A 20,076-nucleotide genomic window follows, 5' to 3' on the forward strand; every position below is an offset into this window, starting at 1 on the left:
CTTTGCCCATTTGTCACTCTGGCCACACCCATTGCCTGCATCAAAAACTTGGGCCACACCCACTGCCAGTCCTCACGAAAATTCATCAGCATCTCAGCATGCATTTAGCCTAACAGGTGCATTATTGCAAGCAATTTCCTGTCACATAATGTTACTCACATGGATGCATGCATTTTTACTCATGTGTTGCTTTCATATACACTTTTATTGTGCACATTTGGGGAGGGGAGGGCGTTGGAGAGCCACATCCCAAATTTCATCAAAGGGCAAATTTCAAAGGACAGGGTAGTTTCACTTTGCGTTTTGGATCATTAGGCCATTTGGGATCATTTTTTTCCAACCTAAAATTCAGTTCTCCGCCTCTCCGGATGTTTGCATTTTTAAAAGATCCTCGTGGAAAATTCTTCAGCATTTTAGCATGAATTTCTCCAAACACATTTTTATGCAGTTTAGTCTAATGCAGCCATCTTTGCAAGCCATAATGAACTAATATATATTAATCTTTATGTACATTTTCCCGAACAGATGCATTCTTGTAAGCATTGGTTGGTTGGAAAACTGAATAGCAAAATTCAGCTAAGTGCAAATTACCAAAGGATGGCTATTGTTTCGGAACGTGCAAATTTGATCAATTCGGCTTGAAATGCAAACCAAATCACATTCCTCCTCCAATCCCATTTTGGAAAAGTGCAAATTACATCGTTTCTCCTAAAAATGCAAACAAAATCAGATTTCCTCTTTTAAAATTAAGAGAGAAAGAGAGATTGACTGAATGAGTTCTGCTAGACAGCAGACCGGCACTTTGAAGACGGTGCCTAAGTACAGAGAATGTTTGCTGAATAATTGCAGCTCTGCCCTAGACTTGAAAGGAATGATTCAACCCCCCCCCTTGGGAAGGGGCATAATGAAGCATGACAAGAGTGGAAAATCCCCATCAGAAGCAAGCCTTAACCTGCGCAGTGCTGGAAAAAGCATCAGCTACAGGAAACGGAACAGCTGTTCAATGATAAGGAGGGCCACCCAAATGCTTCTCTCTATTTAAACAGATTTTTTTTTTAAAAAAGCCACATATTCTATAGACTGGGGAGAGGGTATATTCAACGCTGTTAAAAACATCGTGTTCTCCCCCTCCCCTGAATAAACATAAGAGCGTCAGATGAGCCCTGTTGGACCAGGCCATTGGCCCATCTTGTCCAGCATCCTGTTTGCACAGTGGCCAAGTAAATGCCATAATGGAAAGTTCACAAGCAGGGCATGAGGGCGACCACCCATGCCTTGCAATTTGCACTGCCTCCTCCCCCCCAGCTTCTGGTACTCAGATATACTGTCTATGCACTTGGAAGTTCTATCTAGTCTTCCTGAGTAGTAGCTGTTGATAGCCTCAATGGATATGTCTAATCCCCCCTTAGGGATGACTCAAATTTGCAGAAGTCTACACAATTTGAGTCACCCTGGTTTTTTCCCCATTTTGATTTAAATGAATTTGACTTTTGATCCAGTTGATTTAGTTCAGGTCATTTACGCAGGCTGCAGAATTCTACAGCGTTTGAGCCACCCCGATTGTTTATTTTGGTTTAATCTGATTGATTTTATTTTTGATGGATTTGTTTTATTTGATTTGATTTTGCTTAGCTAATTTATGCACGCTGCAAAATTCCACAAAATTTGAGTCACCCTGATTGTTGTTATGTGCCTTCAAGAAAGAGAGAGAGAGCTTTGATCATTACCAGTGATTTTTTTTTTCTATCTCAGGGACACTTACTCCGCTCGATGCATGTTCTGGAACGTGGCAGCCCCAGGCAGTGAGGCATCCCGACAATCAAGGAAGAGAGACGACGAAAAGAAAACACTTCATTAGGCTCCTAAGCAAAAATATCAAGGTGAGGCTATCACGAGAGGGTTTGGGGGGGAAGGAGAATCTTGAAAAACTCCAGAGGATGTAAATAAAAGTGGCAGGGTGCCTCTGTACATGTGCAGAGAGCCTTTCCGTCACCAGTTAAGAAACACTGCTTTTTTTTAAAAAAAAAATGAATGTTTTATTTGCAGAATATTCTTTATTTTAACTATGTTGGCAATATTTCCCCCTATTGGTCAGTAAAGAAAGAAAACTATATTCCTTGACAAAGAAATATTTTACATGTCCACTCAGAAAGTAAGTTCTGCTGAGTACAGCGAGGTTTATGCCCAGAAAACAGGATCCAGGATTGCACCAGGAACTTTAAAATATACAAGAATATAGAAGGATACACACATGCCTACACCTAGCTCATAACAACATGTAATCGAATGTTTTTAATTGTTTTTAGAACGTTTCCCTTTTTCTTGTTAAATTGTTTTGTTTACGTTTGCAGCCCTGGGCTCCTTCCAGGATTTCAGTTCAAATAATAAGAAGTCAACATCCACCTTTCCATAGGTTGCAAGATGTTTTACACCAGTTCCCACTATTGACTCCTCTATTCTGGGGCGCTCGCCAAGCAAACTTGCTGCAGTGCTGATGAACTGGGGACCCTTATCTAAGAAAACAAGCCTCACAGAATTGACTGTGCCGCATCGGACAACAGCTGAGGGTAACTAAATCTGAATCTTCCTCCACATTTTTTTAAAAAACCCTGCAAGCAAACAACTAGGCCATCAGGGAGAATTATTCTAGCCCAACCTGTCCCTTTTGTGCGAGCTCAGGGGTTCCCAAAGTGTGGTGCATAAACCACCAGTGGACCATCCACTTTGTTCAGGTGGTCCGTGGCATGTCCACATTAAATATCCATATTGATTTTCTAATTTTGATTGTTCCTTTTCTTTCCTATGTTGGATTGGATTGGATTACAGTTTGAATTCTATGGAAGACAACAAAATGCAATGTATGAGAAATGAAAGAACAGAGAAAAAATGGTTCGCCAACATCCTGAGCGATTTTCAAGTCGTCGAAGGGGGGAGTTTGGGAACTACTGTGCTAGCTCTTTATTTGCAGGGTGGGATCTGTGCATGCAAGCAGGGCACCTTGGACAGCTCTTGAACTAAAACCTGGCATGGATTCCACTGCCCTGGTGACATTGGAGCCACCAGCTTCTGTTGGTGCAGGGTGGAATGCCGATGGGGTGGGCAACCAGCGACTCTGCAGATGAGCACAGGGGTGATGGGAGTTTTAGTCTAACGATATCTGGAGGGCCAGAGGTTGCCCACTGCTGGTGGAGGGGGGTATTTAAAAAATGAAAGGAAGGTCTCCTCCACCTGCGGTCCGAAGCAAGACAGTACATCCATCCACCTCATCCTTCTGCATGTACAGACACAGTCACTAGCAGCCTTGGAAGAATCAACCTTTTTTTTTTTGAAAGCATCAATACATGGTCACCTGGAGACAAGTCCTCGCCGTAGGCAACCAGGCAATTTTCAAAATTGATGTAAATGTATTGGACAGCCCATATGCATTGGCTCTTGCTGAGAGGCAAAACCGCCACACCATCAACTGTCTGCTGCCGGGCCTGGACCTAACGTTGGCATAAAGGCTGAGAGGGAGAGAGAGGCCTTTATTTTCCCCCAGAATAGTGAGGCAGCTTGCCAAGGAAAGGTGGGCTAACAGATCCTGGATACCGTCCCACGACATAAGGCTGCCAAGACAGCTTTCTAAGCTGTGCTTGGCTTGGATCACAGCCTGCATGCAAAGCAATTTGCAACAAAAGAGGAGGGGAAGAGTTCCTCCCCCTTGCGCACACATACACACACATTGAGAGCCAGTTGGGGAACCTTCCAATCCCACATGTTTGCCCATTGCTCCATGAGTCTAGACAAGTTCATCTTTGGCTCTAGATTACCAGTCTATCGAGAAGTGTTTTAAATGTGGAAGATTTTTATTTATTTTTTTTAATTCTGCTTGCCCTGGGAGCTACTTGGGGGCACAACAAAATCTAATGGGGCAACCTCATCTTGCTTTCTGAGATCCCGCCATGTTGTTGCAATCATAAGGACTAGAAACTTGAAAGAAAGAAAGCATTCTTCAGGAGCTGAATTCCACTCCCCCTGACAACTCTCAGAGTGGTTTAACAATCAGTCCCACTTCCCAGGGAATTGTAACACACCTCATTTTCTGCAACAACTTTTTTTTTTTTAAGGGAACTTGGTTTACATAAATGTCAGAGAGAAATCCAGGTGGTATTCAAGGAGTGGCATTCGCAAGTTGGAGAGGGCCCTGGACGAGATCCCTTCACAAACTACACTTCCCAGGATTCATTTGGGGAAGCCATGACTGTTTAAAGTGGCATAATACTGCTTTCAGTATACAGTGCAGATGGAGCCATATATATACACACACACCACACTCTACTTTCCCTCCTTATTTTGCACTTTCTGGTCACCGTCTACTCCCCCATTTAAAAAGTGCATTTAAAAAGACAAGAGTGCCTCTAACCACGTGCAAAGTGCTCCTCCGTCTCATCAATAAGGAACCAAAACCTGCCCCTGACCTTCCTCCCCCTGACACATCTGGGATCCGGGGTGAGGAGGGGGGGCGTTGGAAGGCCTTCCAGACCCACAATCTGTATCTTCCAGGGCTGGGCCCTTGCAACTCTCACTTTAGAAATTGGCCACCCCACGTCGAGGCCCCCACAGAAGCTTTGCCATCCCTAACAACGCAGCTGTTCGCCAAGTCAAAAATAGCGCCAACTCCCCGGTGTCAGAGAGGCTTCATTAGGGTTGCTATTGTTATAAACTGCTCTGCAACAGGCCTTCCCCCCCCCAAAGAAACAGCTATAGCACAGAGAGAGGAGGAGAGTGTGTTGGGGGGAGGCAGGTACCACAGATCAGCCAGCGACACCTCCTCTTCCCACTTTGAGATAGGGAAGAAATTCAATTCCATTTACATTTAAAGCTGAATCTGGAAGCGACAGAAAGGTCTGTCCACTCTGTTCTCCACATTTTTGCAGCAAACCGGTGGATTTTTTTATTTTTTATTTTTTTAAAAAAAGAAACCCTCAGGAAAATTCTTCAGCCTCTTGATGCGGATTTCTCCTCATAGACACAAGTCTGTCTGCAGCTTTGGCTCGGGGTCACTTTTTTTTGCAAGCAATTTGTCGTAGCAGAATGCACTTTTGTATGGTGTTTTCATGAATACATTCCTTTTTTATGCACGCTTTCCCCTAACCTATGCATTTTTGGAAATGCTGTTTGGTTGGTGAACTGCATTGCAAAATCCGAATAAGTGCAAATTTTGAAAAGTGGCTCTGTTTTCGGTTCTCACATTGTGTCAGGAAGGGCAAATTTGACAGATTCAGCTTGAAATGTGAACTGAATCGAATGCCTCGCCCATCCCTGCTTCCCGGTGAGTGACCTTCACGCACACACACACACACACCATGAGACGAAAGAAAGGAAGGAATTGGCCAACCTGGTATCCTCAAGACATTTTGGACTACAACTCTCGTAAGTCCTTGCTGAAAACCCCCTACTAATGATGACCTGACAGAGTTGCTAGAACCTTTCTCCCTTTTTTTTCAAACATACAAACATATTCAAGGTCAGATGTATACGTCCGTCTAGACCAATGCTGTCTACACTGACTGGAAGCAGCAGCCCTCCAGCGGTCTTCTCCCTGACGCTTTTGAACTTGAGATACTCTCTTGGGCTCTTCTTCATGCAAAGAGCAAGGTGGAGTGGTAGCCCCCTCCTTCTGGGCTTTGGCCGGACCTCAAACCCAGGACTGCCTCACACACATGACGTTATCTTTGGCCAACGAGCCTACCCTGCCCAATGGCCCACCCTCTCTTATGCCCCTTACCTCGATGGTTCTCAGAGTCCAGGGCCTCCCTTTCATCCTTTGCTGCAAGCGCTGTCTGAGCAGCCAACACCCCCGACAAGGCCAAGAGCCCCGAAGTCGTGCTCACTGCGGCTAAGCTGGAAGTCTGAGGGCCGGAAGGGTGAGGGGTCAATGGGATGGGAGGAGCGTGATGGGAGAGGTTTTGGAGCTGCTGCTGCTGGAGAGAAAGAAGAAGCTCCTGGGGGAAATCTGTCTTGTGTTGCTTCTCACTCCCAGCCCATTACGGATCCGCCAAAAAAACCCCACACACTTTGGGATCTTTATCTACATCCAGGTAGCTAAGTATATCCTTCCTGCCTATTTCCTGCTTCTTTCAACCTCGACAAGGTAAGCTTTACAAGAGACGAGTTGCTCCAGCAAGATAAACTTTGCGAGAGATGGGCTGCTCCGAGCAGAACTCCTTGCAAGGCCTCAGCAGATTAACTGCGAACAAGAAACGGGATGTTGGACTAGACTGGCGTTTCGGACCCAGCAGGCCTCCTTCTGGAAGTGCTTTTTTTTTATTCTTTGCAAAATGTGGGACGACGGCTGTTCATTCACCAAACGATTGCACTAAACAAACCCCAGGTAGGACAGAGCAAAAACAAAACACCTGGAACACAGGATGCTGCCTTATATACAGAGTTAGACCATGGGTCCATCTACCTCAATATCACCTACACTGTCTGGCAGCACGGTTTCAGGCAGGGAGACTCTGGAGATGCTGTTGTGAACCTTCCTGCATGCAAAGCCGTTTCTGGGCCACTGAGTTATGGCATCGGCCTGGCCCCGACGCTAAGCCACTCACCCCAATAATGTTGTTCAGCTCCCCCATTGTCACCTGCTTGGCCCGATCCATAGCTTGCAACACCTGTTGTTGATGCTGGAGGGAGACATATGCAACAGGACATTTAGGGGGTCACGGAACTGCCGAGTTTTTCTCCCTCCTAACGCTAGAACTCGGGGATGTCCAACGAGGCTGAAAGGTTGGACAGACAAAGGCCTTCTCCATGCAGCGCAAATTATGGCATTCGCTCCCACAAGAGACAACCGTCCTTCGGCCTTTTGTGAAGGGCCACAGAGCATTCCCACCTTGGGATCTGGCCCAGCCCTCAACATTTGGGATGAACCCTTCCTCCATCTCCTCAGGACAGTTCCTGTTTTGTTTTTCATGGGAATGGTGCTACGGTCCCCGACTCCCTGTCTCCGCTGAATTCTCTGCATCTGAAATCCTAACCACTTTTGATATGGAACATTTCTTGAAAGAGAAGTCCCTCTTTCCACACACACAGGCTCTGTTCTCTTTTCGGCACGTGCTGAAGACCTCTCGGCCATACTACCTTGAACATGCCCTATCTCGTCTGATCTCAGAAGGTAAGCAGGGTCAGGCCTGGTTAGTGCTTGGATGGGAGACCGCCTGGGAATACCGGGTGGCATAGGCTTAGAGGAAGGCAATGGTAAACCACCTCTTACCATGAAAACCCTACAAATATATCCAAAAAAGATTTGTAGGGTCGCCATAAGTCGTAATTGACGTGAAGGTGTATAACAACAACAACTGAAGACCTTCCTCTTTCAACAAGCCTTTTAAGTAGAGACCTTATCCCAGTCTGCATCTGTGCTGGCATGGTTTTTAAGATTTTTAAAAAATTAAAGGAAAGATGTTTTGTTTTTTAAATCTTTTATAGATTTTTTTAGTGTTTTGTCCCTGGGCTCCTTCTGGGAGGAAGTGGGGAAGATAAAAATTTAATCAATCAATCAATAATTGTTCATTTACCTCTTGCGTCAGGAAGGGGATGATTTGGGCACAGATAGCGTTCAGCCGTTTGACAATCTCTGCCTAAATGAGAGAGAGAGAGAGAGAGAGAGAGAGAGAGAGAGAGAGAGAGAGAGAGAGGCAGGCTTAGTCACACTGAAGGCAAGGGCAGACAGCCAGGGAGTGGGAAGACTTCACTCAGTCAGCCCAAGCTCCAGTTGAATGTGACCGATCCGAGTTCCAATCCTGACTTCTCCATAAATTCATGGGGCTGCTATTACCAATGTCAGTGACAAAATTTCCTGGGCATAGTTAGCCACTATACTGCAAGAGAAGCCTCTCCCATTACAGGAAAAGTTGAGGATGGAATGATTCAAAGGGATGGGGCACAGATAATTAGGGAAGTCAACAATTAGTGGGGTTCTTTCCTTCCGTTCTAGGCCCCACTTTCCCCTTCCCTCCTTGATTCTAGTTTAACTGGGAGAATTTCTAACATGCAATTCTGGAATCTGTGCCTGCTCAGTTGGCAAAAAGAAAAGAAAAAAACACCACCTTGGGGGGGGGACACTGCCAGAAAGGTGCCACCTTGATAAAACACTGCAAAAAAGAGCACCACCCTGGGAGGAAATGAGGGGGGGAGAAGAGATTCCTTGATAAAATACTGTCCATAAGGTGCCACCTTGGGGGGGGGGGTTAATGCTGGGGAAAAGCTACCTTGACAAAATGCTGCCTTGATAAAAACTCTGACAAAGAAAGCACTACCTTAATGAAACACTGCAGAGAGAGAGAGAGAGAGAAAACCATATTGGGGGAAATGTTGGGGAGGGGAATTGCCACCTTGATTAAACACTTCCCCCCACCAAAAAAACCCCCACCATCTTGGGGAAAAAATATAAAATGACACATAAAAAGTGCTCAATAAAACTGCCCCCCCCAAAAAGTGTCACGTCGATAAAACATTGCAAGAAAAGCACCACCATGAAAAAAACATGGCAATAAAAGCACCATCTTGGGAACAGGAAAACACGGGGGGGGGAGCCACTTTGATAGAATGCTGCTTAAAATGTTCCCTTGATAAAAATTCTGCCAAAAAACAAAACAAAACCCAAAGCACCACCTTGACTGCAAAAAGAAAAAGAAAAAACCATCACGTTGGGGGGGAAATGTTGAAAAGTGCCACCTTGATTAAAGACTACCAAAAAGAAACAAAAGCATCACCTTGGAAGGAAAGTGCTGCCAAAATAAAAAGTGCACTATCTTGTGGGAAAATGCTGCCAGTAAGGTGTCACCTTGAAAAGAAAAATGCTGGGGGGGGGGAATGGCACCTTGATAAAATGCTGCATAAAAGTGCCCTTGACAAAAACTCTGCCAGACAAAACAAAACATCACTTTGATTAAAAAAAACAACACTGCAAAAAAGCACCACCTCGGGGGGGGGGAAATGCTGCAGAAAAGAGAAGTGCCACCTTCATTAAACATGGGGAGGGGGGGGGAACACCGCCTTGGGAGAAAACACTGTAAAAAAAGAAGGCAGTATCTTGGGGAAAAACACTAGAAAAAAAGGCTGTCTTGATAAAACAAAGCGCCTCCAGCACCACCTTGAGAAAATGCTATGCAGCCTTTTTGTGCTGTATTTTACTGACGTACGTGTGCGCTCCCAAGCATCGGCAAAACACTACACCAAAAGAATTTCAACACACACAACCTCATCCAGACTGGGTTTTTTTTTTTTTTTGCGGGGGCGTGTTTTATCAAAGCAAGCATCATTCACGGGAAGGAAAAGGGAAGACACAAACTAACTGAAACCAATGGTGGAGGGCAAAATCCAGATTATTATTTTTGAAAACAGAACAGTGACCCGGTGCCTAACTCCAATTCCAGACCAGGTAATTCAGAAACTCCCAAACCTGGAGGATGAGATAGGCAAAAGCAGTGGAGGCTGCTCAGTTTGGACAGATGGGCCACCGTCCTACCAGCATGTACTTAGCCAGCCCCCACCTGCCTGCTGTCTTGCTGACCGCCATTCCAGGGAGTTGGCACATGCTTCCTTAGTCTCACTGTTGCCCCCTGGAGGTCTACGGGGGCAAAAGGAGAATGAGTTGGCTCCGCCTCTCCTTGGATCTGCCTCTGCCTCTCATTGGCTCTTCCTCCAGTTGAGCGCTCTGTCTTCTGCCCCACCAGTCCCAATCAGGCACAAGCTCCCACTGCCACAAAAGCGGTTTCCCTACTAACATATTGTTCTTCAGAGTTGCAAAAAGCAGAGCGAAAGGAGGGGAAAAGCTGGCCAGGAAGGAATAAGCAAACAAGTGACTCTCGCACAGAGGCTCCCCGTTCTCCTCCCACATAAATGGCACGCGGAAAAAAAATTAAATAAAAGAGGGACTTGGAGAGGGTGGTTGGCAAAGGGAAGCCAGCTGGAGAAAGGCTGGCAGCTTGGCTAGCCACTTTTGCCGGGCAGCTTGCCAACCTAATTTCCTTGGCAGCCGGCCCCCGCGATGACTAGATTGATAAGCCCAGAGACGGGAAGCAAATTAGAAGCGGAACAAGGGGGAGGTCTGGGGAACGAGAAAGGCACTCTGGGCCTCTTTGGGAGGATCAAAAAAGAACATAAAACAATGAAGAAGCCTGTTGGATTTCAGCACCTTAGATGGGATTTCCACACACCCCTTGCAAAAGAGAATAGTTAGATCAGAAAGCGTTTTTATTGCGCCTTCACAGGGGTCGGTGCTCATGATATGCACTGTTTCAAAAGCAGGCCTGTGAAAGTTTAGGGTTGAATATACAGTGTTGTGTGATGTGTCCCGTAGCTTCCTGTTGAAATCCTAAAACTCTTCATACCACACATGTCTTTTTGGTGGGGTGTGTGCTGCCCTGCTTTTGTTGCATGACAAGGCAAGACCGCCCCACCAGATGACAATATTGTGGCAATATTGCACATGCATCGCAGAACAACTCATAAAGCAGCAGTGGCATCACTAGGGTTGGGTCACCCGGTGCAGTAACTCATGGTATCACCCCCATGGACCTCCTCCCGTACCAGACCTAGGGTGCCTAGGGGCGGGGTGGCTCTGGGTGACACCCCCCTCTCATGGTGTCACCCTGGTGTGGTCCGCACTTCCCGCACCCGGCTAGTGACGCTGCTGTAAAGCAGAATGATGTGCGAACGGTCCAGTATAAATCCACCGCTAATGCACTATTAGGGTGTCAATGATATGTTGCAGAATCCGTTTGCACAAAACAGGCGGGGAGAAACAGTTTTGGAGTCCTTTAATGGTGCCTACCCCGACCTCACCCCGTAAGGCAGCCTTCGCCAACTGGTGCCCTCCATATGTTTTGGACAACAACTTTCTTCAGCCACAGCCGCTGGCTGGTAGCGACAGATGATCTGTTCATTTTGGTTCTCTCATTTTCCCAATCTTAGATTCCATCCTCTGCATTTCTCTTCTTGTTTTCTTGATCCTTGTGAAAATTCTCATTTCCATGCAAATTCCTCCCAATAAACACATTTTTGTGTGTGTGGGTTTTGACTAACATACCCATGTTGACAAGCAATTTCTCCCTCCGTAATGCATTTTTGTATGATATTCCCACTTAAAATATTCATAGAATCATAGAGTTGGAAGGGGCCTGTAAGGCCATCAAGTCCAACCCCCTGCTCAGTGCAGGAATGCAGGTTAAAGCATTCCTGACAGATGGCTGTCCAGCTGCCTCTTGAAAGCCTCCAGGGTTGGAGAGCCCACCACCTCTCTAGGTAATTGGTTCCATCGTCGTACCACTCTAACAGTTAGGACGTTTTTCCTAATGTTCAGCCAAAATCTGGCTTCCTGCAACTTGAGCCCATTATTCCGTGTCCTGCACTCTGGGACGATTGAGAAGAGATCTTGGCCCTCCTCTGTGTGACAACCTTTCAAGTGCTTGAAGACTGCTATCATATCTCCCCTCAGTCTTCTCTTCTCAAGGCTAAACATGCCCAGTTCTTTCAGTCTGGTAGGGCTTTTCTTCCAGTCCCCTAATCATATTTGTTGCCCTCCTCTGAACCTGTTCCAGTTTGTCTGCATCCTTCTTAAAGTGAGGTGTCCAGAACTGGACACTGTACTCAAGATGAGTCCCAATGAGCACCAAATAGAGGGGAACCAATACTTCATGTGATTTGGAAACTATATTTCAGTTAATGCAGCCTAAAATAGCATTTGCCTTTTTTGTGGCCACATCATACTGTTGGCTCATATTCAGCTTGTGATCAACAACAATCCCAAGCTCCTTCTCGCGTGTAGCATTGCTGAGCCTCCCCCATCTTATAACTGTGCATTTGGTTTCTTTTTCCTAGGTGTAGAACTTTGCACTTATCCCTGTTACATTTAAATACCTGTTAAATCCCTTTTTATGCACATTTTCCTTTAATAGATGCATTTTGGGGAATACTTTGGTTGGGGAACCGCATCGAAGGATGGCTTCGATTTCGAAGGATGGCTGCGTTCCGGTTCCCATATTGTTTCAGAAAGTGCGAATTGGATACATACGGCTTTAAATGTGAACTGAATTGATTTTTGCACCCATCTCTAATCTTGACACTATATAAATAATAGGTAACCCACGTTCCTTCAGCATAATGAGAATTAAGGAGTTTTCTCTCTTTCTCTCATACACACATAGACAACACATACCTGCTTATGCATCTCAATATTCAATCCGTAAGACATCTCGTAATACTGCAACAGAATAACAAGCAACTACCGGTGAGAGAAAAGGAAAGCATCTAATTTGCAACAGAATAACCAACAACTACCGGTGAGAGAAAAGGAAAGCATCTAATCTGAATTAGATTCTAGGGCCCCATCCACACTGTACATTTTAAAGCACATGGCTTCCCTCAGAGAATCCTGGGAACTGTGGTTTGCAAAGGGTGCTTAAAGTTGTTTGTCCTTCTAGCTCAGAATTGTTTGCACTGGCTGACAGCAGCTCTGCAGGGCTTCAGACAGGGGACATTCCCAGTACCTGGAGATACCATTGAGGATTGAACCTGGGGCCTCCTGCATGCAAAGCGGGTGCTCTGTCACTAAATTATGGCTGTGCTCCAACCATACCTTTAAAGTCCACTGGAAGCACATCATTCCCTGCACATTCTTTCCTGGAGACTGTAGTTTACCCTTTACAGAGCTAACTTAACAAACAACAGTTCCCAGGATTCTTGGGATGGGGGGAAGCCATATGCTTTCAATGTGTGTTCAATGCGCTTTAAGCTTTGCTTTGGAAAACTGGTTTGCTGGATCGTCCTCCTCATTGCATCATTTTCATGCCTTCTATTTCTGATGTCCAGAGCGGAGTGCCAATCCTCGGGTTGTTAAAATGGCACCATCACCTATGCCCAAGAAGGAGGGATCGGCAGATTCGGAGAAGCCCCAAAGGTGATCAGATTTAGCCACTTTCCCAAGAATTCAGCCAGCATCTTGGGAAGGGGTCATAGCTCAGTGGTAGACTGCCTGCTTTGCAGGCAAAAGGTTGCAATTTCAATCCCTGGGATTTCCAATTAGAAAAAAAAAATCTGTTAGGAAAAATCTTTCTTGGCCTGAGACCCCGGGTTGCTGCTAGTATTTAGACCAGGGTTCCCAAGCTTTAGCCACAAAAAGTACAGTTAAAAACCACATTGCACAGCGCATAGTGATTGCTGCAACAGGCAAGGGGGGGAATCATGAAGTGATCCGCCAAAACCCTCTGCGATTTTCAAGTAGTCCGTGGGTGGAAAAGTTTGGGAACCGCTGGTGTAGACCATACAAGGCTAAATGGACAAACTATTGAACTGAATCAAAGAGCGCATCTGATGTTCCTATCTTCTCCATAAGGGCTAGAAACATGCTTCTCATTTTAAACGGAAATGGAGATTTCTGTGCCCAGTATCACATTCTGCAGATTCGAGGCTTATATGCAGCTATGGATGTGGCCTATGGCGAGTTTCAAATGCCGCACTTGATCAGGGCTACCTCCAGTCTCCATGTGCAGGTGCATGGCAGAACCAAGGGCTCGAGCTTCCTGGAACAATTACAGGCCGTGGGAGGGTCCGTGGTTAGCTACCAGCATCGGCCGTGGAATGCCACGGCTCCAGTGGACCAGATCTGGCCCTTATTAGCTAACAGAATGGGTTTGCACTTGGAGAATGCCTAGTCCAGGGAGATGGGGGGTAAAGAGCTTTCTCACCATCACATAATGCCTCTGCATTTCTGTCTTCTCGCTGGCTAGCTTCTCGCATTCCAACTTCAGGCTGCAAAAGGAAGAGGGGAAAAGATTTGCTCCTCAAGTCCCCCGCTCAGTCAAATGCCTCCAACACAAGCCACAGACACAAACAACGTTGGCTCTCAGGTGGGTTCCCCTCTTGTTTTTTGTCATTCTTCTAAAGAAATAAGTGGGTGGAGGAGAGAAGAAAAGAAATATCCTGGGGGCCAGGAAAGAGAGGTGACAGGGTACAACTCAGAGAAAGGAGAGTGTCTGTTGCATTTTTAATGCTTCAGTCCTCCTAATCACTGACTCAGGCAGGGCGTGCAGACCAAAATGGAGAGAAAATAGGGGCCAGTGAAAAACAAGTGGGAGGTATCAGCATGTTTGGGGGAGGGGGAGGAGCTTCCACAGAAAATTTGGGGAGGGGATGAAATGGGTGTAAGTTGCTTGGGGACTTTCAGGTGTCAAGCAACTAATAATAACAATAATAACGGCAATAATGTCCTCCTGGAGCCCCTTAATATCCTGGAAGAGAGTGTAGCTGACTGGAACCCTGAAGAGGGAGAGTCCTCCAGTTAGGAGGCAAGGCTACGCTGCAACATTTTGCTGCAGACTCACCTCAAACACACACTTGTTTTACAAATATATAGCACAGTGGTTAGAGTTTCAGACTAGGACCTGGGAGACAAGGGGTTCAAATCCTACCACTCAGCCATGAAGCTCACTGGGCGACCGTGGGGACCAGTCACCGTCTTTCAGCCTAACCTACCTTGCAGGGTTGTTGAAAAGTAAAATGGGAAAAGGAAGGGGCAGAGAATCATATATGATGCCACAAGCTCCTTGGAAATCCTCTAAAAACACTCTGCTGAAATGCTGTTATTTTATTCAGAGGTAGACTGCCACTGAGCACAGACGCTCTGCTTCAGCTAACAACAGCTAACTGAAAATCCCATCCCCTATGTTTCTTCTCTCATTTCACACCACAGCCACACAGCAAATACCTGTGATACTGAGCTTGGAGGAACTGGAACTCTTCTTTAATTCGATCGCAAATTTCCAACACCGAAAACTTGAAAGGCTGCCCAGACTGCTAGGGTGGAGTGGGGGGGGGAGGATAGGGGATAAAGAATAATCAGACTACGACCTGGAAGACCAAGGTTCAAATCCTCCAGTCAGGGCCTGTCACCATCTCTCAGCCTAGTCCGCCTCACAGGGTCATTGTGAGGGTGAAATGAGAAGAATCATGTGTGGCACACTGAGCTCCTTGGAGGAAAGGAAGGAAAGAAATATATCAAACAGCGCTTGAATTCCCAGCTGCCCCGTACTGAGCAAGGGGTTGACTAGATGACCTCTCAAGTCCTTTCCAACTATAAAATTCTATGGTTCTAAAGAAAAATTGGATTTAAAAAGTCTGGGCGGGGCAGGAGGAGAGAGAGAAGGGAGCTCACCTCTTCGTCATTTCATCAGTTATTAAGGCTGGACTAAAACAAAATTCACATCGTACAGGTGTAGATAGATTTATCTGGAATAACCTTCACTCACAAATAGTTAACATTACTGATGTTGATCAAGCACCAATATATGTTACTTTATTTATTTTTTTCATTTGAGGCACTATGTTAGATTCAGTCCCAGAGTGCAGTACAGCATACTAAATATAATGCATAAAACCACATTACATCTAAAACTAAGATAAACTTGAAGCAACAAGAAAGTGGTTTTAGAGTTGTGAAAGCCAAAGGGAGAGATTCCCTGCCTGCAAGGCACCTCCAGTTTAAAGTTAGAATCCCCCCCACTTCATCTTTCATCACCCTTTGACTCACCCTGATTTTGAATGTCAGAGATTAGTTAAGCAATCATTCCCATACTTATATCCCCTGAGAAATCAGTAAAAAAAAAATGAGAGGGTGCTCGCCGTGCCTCTTTTGATACCCTAATCTGGCCTTGCCTCCTTCCAAACCAGCCTGTTGCAATTCTTCTCAGATACGACCGGCTCAAGCAATCACAGCCACTGCAGAGACATGGCAGAACTAGCTGCTTTCAAGAGAGACTGTCTGCTGTGCCTCTCCATGAGTTCCTGCTCTCGGTTTGCCTCCTGCCAATCAACCTCTGCTGGAAGAAGCTAATTCTGCCACATCCTTCCATCAGGTATGTCCAGATCAGGTAATCCCTGCCAAAGCAAAGATGCAACAGAAATGCCTGCCTGTGGAAGAGACTTCTTATTGTACCTCCATGTGAGTGGCTGTTCTGGGTTAGCCCCCTTCCAAGCAGGATGCACAACCCCATCAGGGGCTATCATCTTATCAAAGGTTGGCTGCCAGGAACATTTGGAGGAGGGCTGTACAAACTCACATTAAGTGGCAACCTGAAGATCACTGTTGAAGGACTGTTTTTAGCTGAGACTGTTTTAGCATGTTTTTAACTATAACTATCTTTTAGAATGTCTTTAACTATTCTCAGAAAGCTTTTCTTTTTCTTGTCATTCAACTGTTTTTGTTGATATGTTTGCCACCCTGGGTTCCTCCGGGAGGAAGGGTGGGATGAAGATTCAATAAATAAATCGGAGCTTGCAGCTCCTGACGCCCATCTCTCAAACGTCAAGGTGGCTAGGATAACACCAATCATGCCTACAGTAGATCACGCCCAGGGATGTAGTTGTCCAGGGTCTCGGGGGGTCTTAGACCCTTTACTTTTTTGGGAGCAGGGTCCCTATGTCTTCAGCATCCTGTGAGATAATCAGCATGAAAGGGGAGTGTGTTAGCCATTGAGAAGAGTCTTCTAACATGCTTCCTTGTCCTTTCCTGCTGATTGGAGCCAATCAGAGTGAAAGGAGGTGAGTCAGCCATTGAGAAGACTCTTCTCAGCAGCTAACACCATCCCCTTTCATGCTGATTGGCTCCTAGGGATATCTGTTGTTGTGGGAGAAGGCATTAACAAGGATCTCATTCTCAACCCAGCAGCAAAAAAAGGGGGTAAGAGGTATGGCTGTGACTTTCATGAAGGGACCCTGCACTTCTGAATTTGCCACGATACTACTGATCATGCCCAATGCAAAACACAGTTAAAACCAGCCACCCCCACTCTCCGAGGCCCTCGCAGTCCGTCAGGGAGATTTGAATCCACCACTTGGGCTTCGAATCCAGCCAGTTTTTGTTTCTTCGTTAAGTCTTGTATTTTTAAATTATGTCTTGAGACATTGCTCCGTGGAGAAGGGTCAAAGATCTCTTTGGAAACCAACCGAACAAGAACGTATACAAATAAACCATAACCGCAATTATAATCAATGATCATTGGCGAGGGAGACAGCCGCTTGCTCAAAAGACCTGAAGCACAGGTATCTTTAAAAGACTCATGCAAAACAGAATGCATTGATTGACGGATGCAAGCAACTGCATCTCCTCTCAATGCCCCCCCGCCTGAAAAAACCACCCCACCAAGGCTGTGATCCTACACAGGTTTCCATAGGAAAAAAATGTCCCATTTGATTCAGCGGCACTTACTTCTGAGTCAAGATGCACAAGGGCTGCCCAAGGCGACATCTGTTTGTTCCTCACCTGTACAGGTTGATAATCCTGGCACTGCTGAAATCCCCCTTCTCAAAAAAAAATAAAAAATAAACCCACCCACCTCCACAAATCAAATTCTTCCCCAAAGCTCTGGTTGCGTTTATTCTTCCAGCCCATTGTGACATTTCCCAGCCAAAGCAAAGCAAGTCTGTTCCTCCACACACACACACATGCCACCCCCAAAATATTGATACTTACAGTGTGCCGTCCTTGAGTATACATCATGGGGGATGAACCCCCCTCCAAAAAAAAGGAGGGAGGAGAGCTTCTTTCTCGCCTTCCAAATGATCCGTGAAAAATAATTTTGAAAGGGGGGTGGTGTGCAAGAAAGACAGTTCAGTTTCAAAGAAGCACAGGTCCAGCAGAGATTTATTTTTTTTAATTATTTTTTTAAGAAAAAAAGGTTAAAAAAATCTATTTTTAAAAAAATGTGTGTGCATGTCAAATGTGCAAAGGATGGACGTGGTGGCTAGGAAATGTCCCCATTGGTGTGGGGAGGGGGGATTCACCTGCCCCCATAGAATACTCAGCCAGGAAGGAAAGAAAGTGGGGGGGAATTATATGCAATCTCTTTAAAGAAAGGGAAAATGTTGGGAAGGAGAGAGAATGCAAACAGAAGGTCAGCCAAAAATCTGGATGGGCTTCAACAGCAGTCCCTGGTTAGACTAAGAGCTGCCTATTGGCAGTCCAGAGGGAAATCTATCAAACTAGAGGCTTAAGGTGGATCCCTGCTCGCTCGCTCTCAGCTACCCAAAGGAGAGAAAGAAAACTGCCGGAGACTGAACATGGGGCCTCCTGCATGCAAGGCAGATGTTCTGCCACTGAGCAATGGCCCTGCCCTGCAACCTAAAGCCATCAAAAAAATCCACATGCCTTACCTCAAGAATACATACAACTCTCCTGTAAGGTAGGTCACTGTTAACATGCCCATTTTTACAGATGATGCCTTGGGAAACACTGACGCTAAGGGATGGAACAAGCAGTTTGGCTAACGCTACCTAACAAGTTCACAGCTTGCAGTGTGGACCAATTTGTCCTTCTGCAAGCCTCGGTTCACGTTGATCCTCTCCTCCTCGGTGCTCCTGTTTGACTCCATTTCTGTCGGCACTCCACCCTCTGTGCTTGCTTTTAGAGGGAGGAATTGTGCCATCACCATGCACAGAGTTGTTACAAAGAATGAAGCAACAAGCCTTTGTCCCAAGGCCTTGGGATGCAATACTGCACACGCACACCCAGGAGCAAAGCTGGTTGCAAAACAGTGGGACTTGCCTCTGAGCAGACATGCCAGCGATTAGCAATATTTGGCTCTCTTTTAGTAGAAGCCGATGCCCAGACAGCAGCCATTGTTAAGTGCTGGCCTAAAACTAAAGAAAAAGACACAAGAGTAGAGAAGACAATGACTCTCTTTCGACTCTGAAGCACAGAGCTTTTTAGGCTGATAATTTCATGAGTGGCTATGGACAGTAAAAAAAAGAAAAGATTGCAGGCACTGCATTGCAAATATCTGTCCTTACTGGGGGAACATGAATATCTGAAGTACCACTACTAACTTATCTGTGAGTCACTTTGAGTTCACCTTTCTGAAAAAAAGCAAATTAATAATCATAATATTTGGACACCAGGCACTTGCAGGCAGCCTTCCCTCACCTGAAGCCTTCCACATATTTTGGCATATGATGGTTGTAGTTCAAAGCATCCGGAAGGCTTCAACTGGGGAAGACTGACTACCTGGTGTTCAAAGAATGAGTGGAGAGGGTTTGCATTCATCTTTTTTTTTTAGGAGGGGATTAATTTGGAGTTGAGGGGGAATGAGAATGGCCACCACTTTCCCAAGACTCAGTCAGTTCATTAAAAAAGCAGATTTTTTAAGTTCATAGGGGCAGGAGACTGTGATTCATTTTATTTTATTATTGCATTTATACCCCACCTTTCCTTGGAGGTTGGGTGTACATGGTTCCCTCCCCCCCTCCATTTTATCCTCACAACAAGTAGGTTAGGCAAAAAAATCCCCCCCTACAGCATTCAGCCTCTTTAACCCAACTCTTTGGGGTCAAATGCCTTCATGAAATAAATAACCACTTCTCTGCAACAAACAAACAAATAATATTTTTTTTTAAAAGAGAGTGATATTCCATCCAGGTCCTACTCAAGAGTAGACCCATTGAAGTAAATAGAGATAGCTAACTTAGGGGCATTCATTTTGATGGGTCTACTCTGAGTTGAATACAACCCAAAGCTTTCACCACCAGCCCTCCCTTCCAAACTTTATCCTACATAGCGTCTATTCTGAATTTATTTATTTATTTTTTAAAATAGCAATAAATACTTTATTAACATATTACTATGCTAGTGGACTAGCAAATTCCGTTCCACCTTAAATGGTTTTTTCAAGCTTCTGTTGCTGTAGGCTGCCGCTGATTGGCTACAGCGAGGCAGGAGAGGTAGCCAATCAGTGATGCCGTATCCCACATGGGTCTATGGCGTCAGAGGTTGGGGAGGCTAATCAGGAGGCAGAGAAGCTGGAGACTTGAACAGGAGGGAGAGGGGCAGGGCAGGGTGGAGGGGGTTGTGCTGTGGTGCATTCTGGGTAGTGTAGTCTCTTCCCTCTCCCAGTGCAAGAATTTGTATTGGATTTTGTTTTGGGGGAATGCAGACCTTCCCCACTGGAGCAAGTTAGACTTTGAACAGGATAGGGAGCATAATAAGACATTCTTTCCCCTTCCGTCTCTTTTCTCTGTGTTTGCATTTATTTAGTTTTT

General features: G+C 45.6%; 1 protein-coding gene and 1 pseudogene across 7 annotated transcripts in view; one reads left to right on the plus strand and one right to left on the minus strand.

Moving 5' to 3' along the window:
• The window catches only part of LOC133372908 (transducin-like enhancer protein 2), a 36,108-nt gene extending 17,107 nt beyond the window's left edge, over nucleotides 1–19,001 (minus strand). For 2 of the 7 annotated variants that reach the window (XM_061602077.1, XM_061602075.1), the window contains exons 1-7: nucleotides 17,516–17,679; nucleotides 13,734–13,797; nucleotides 12,206–12,250; nucleotides 7,563–7,625; nucleotides 6,594–6,668; nucleotides 5,768–5,963; nucleotides 1,763–1,779 (exon numbers count right to left, since the gene is read on the minus strand). In XM_061602077.1, the coding sequence (XP_061458061.1) occupies nucleotides 1,763–1,779; nucleotides 5,768–5,963; nucleotides 6,594–6,668; nucleotides 7,563–7,625; nucleotides 12,206–12,250; nucleotides 13,734–13,754 (417 nt within the window). In that variant the 5' untranslated portion in view covers nucleotides 13,755–13,797; nucleotides 17,516–17,679. Of the gene's footprint in view, nucleotides 1–1,762; nucleotides 1,780–5,767; nucleotides 5,964–6,593; nucleotides 6,669–7,562; nucleotides 7,626–9,448; nucleotides 9,575–12,205; nucleotides 12,251–13,733; nucleotides 13,798–14,752; nucleotides 14,839–17,515; nucleotides 17,680–18,964 lie in introns of those variants that run through there. The other 5 variants (XM_061602082.1, XM_061602081.1, XM_061602078.1 and 2 more) reach the window with 5 other exon arrangements.
• On the plus strand, nucleotides 7,109–7,226 carry LOC133372993 (5S ribosomal RNA; annotated as a pseudogene).
• Nucleotides 19,002–20,076: the final 1,075 nt, after the last annotated feature.

The sequence above is a fragment of the Rhineura floridana genome, chromosome 18 (genome assembly GCF_030035675.1).
Source record: "Rhineura floridana isolate rRhiFlo1 chromosome 18, rRhiFlo1.hap2, whole genome shotgun sequence".
Lineage (NCBI taxonomy): Eukaryota > Metazoa > Chordata > Lepidosauria > Squamata > Rhineuridae > Rhineura > Rhineura floridana.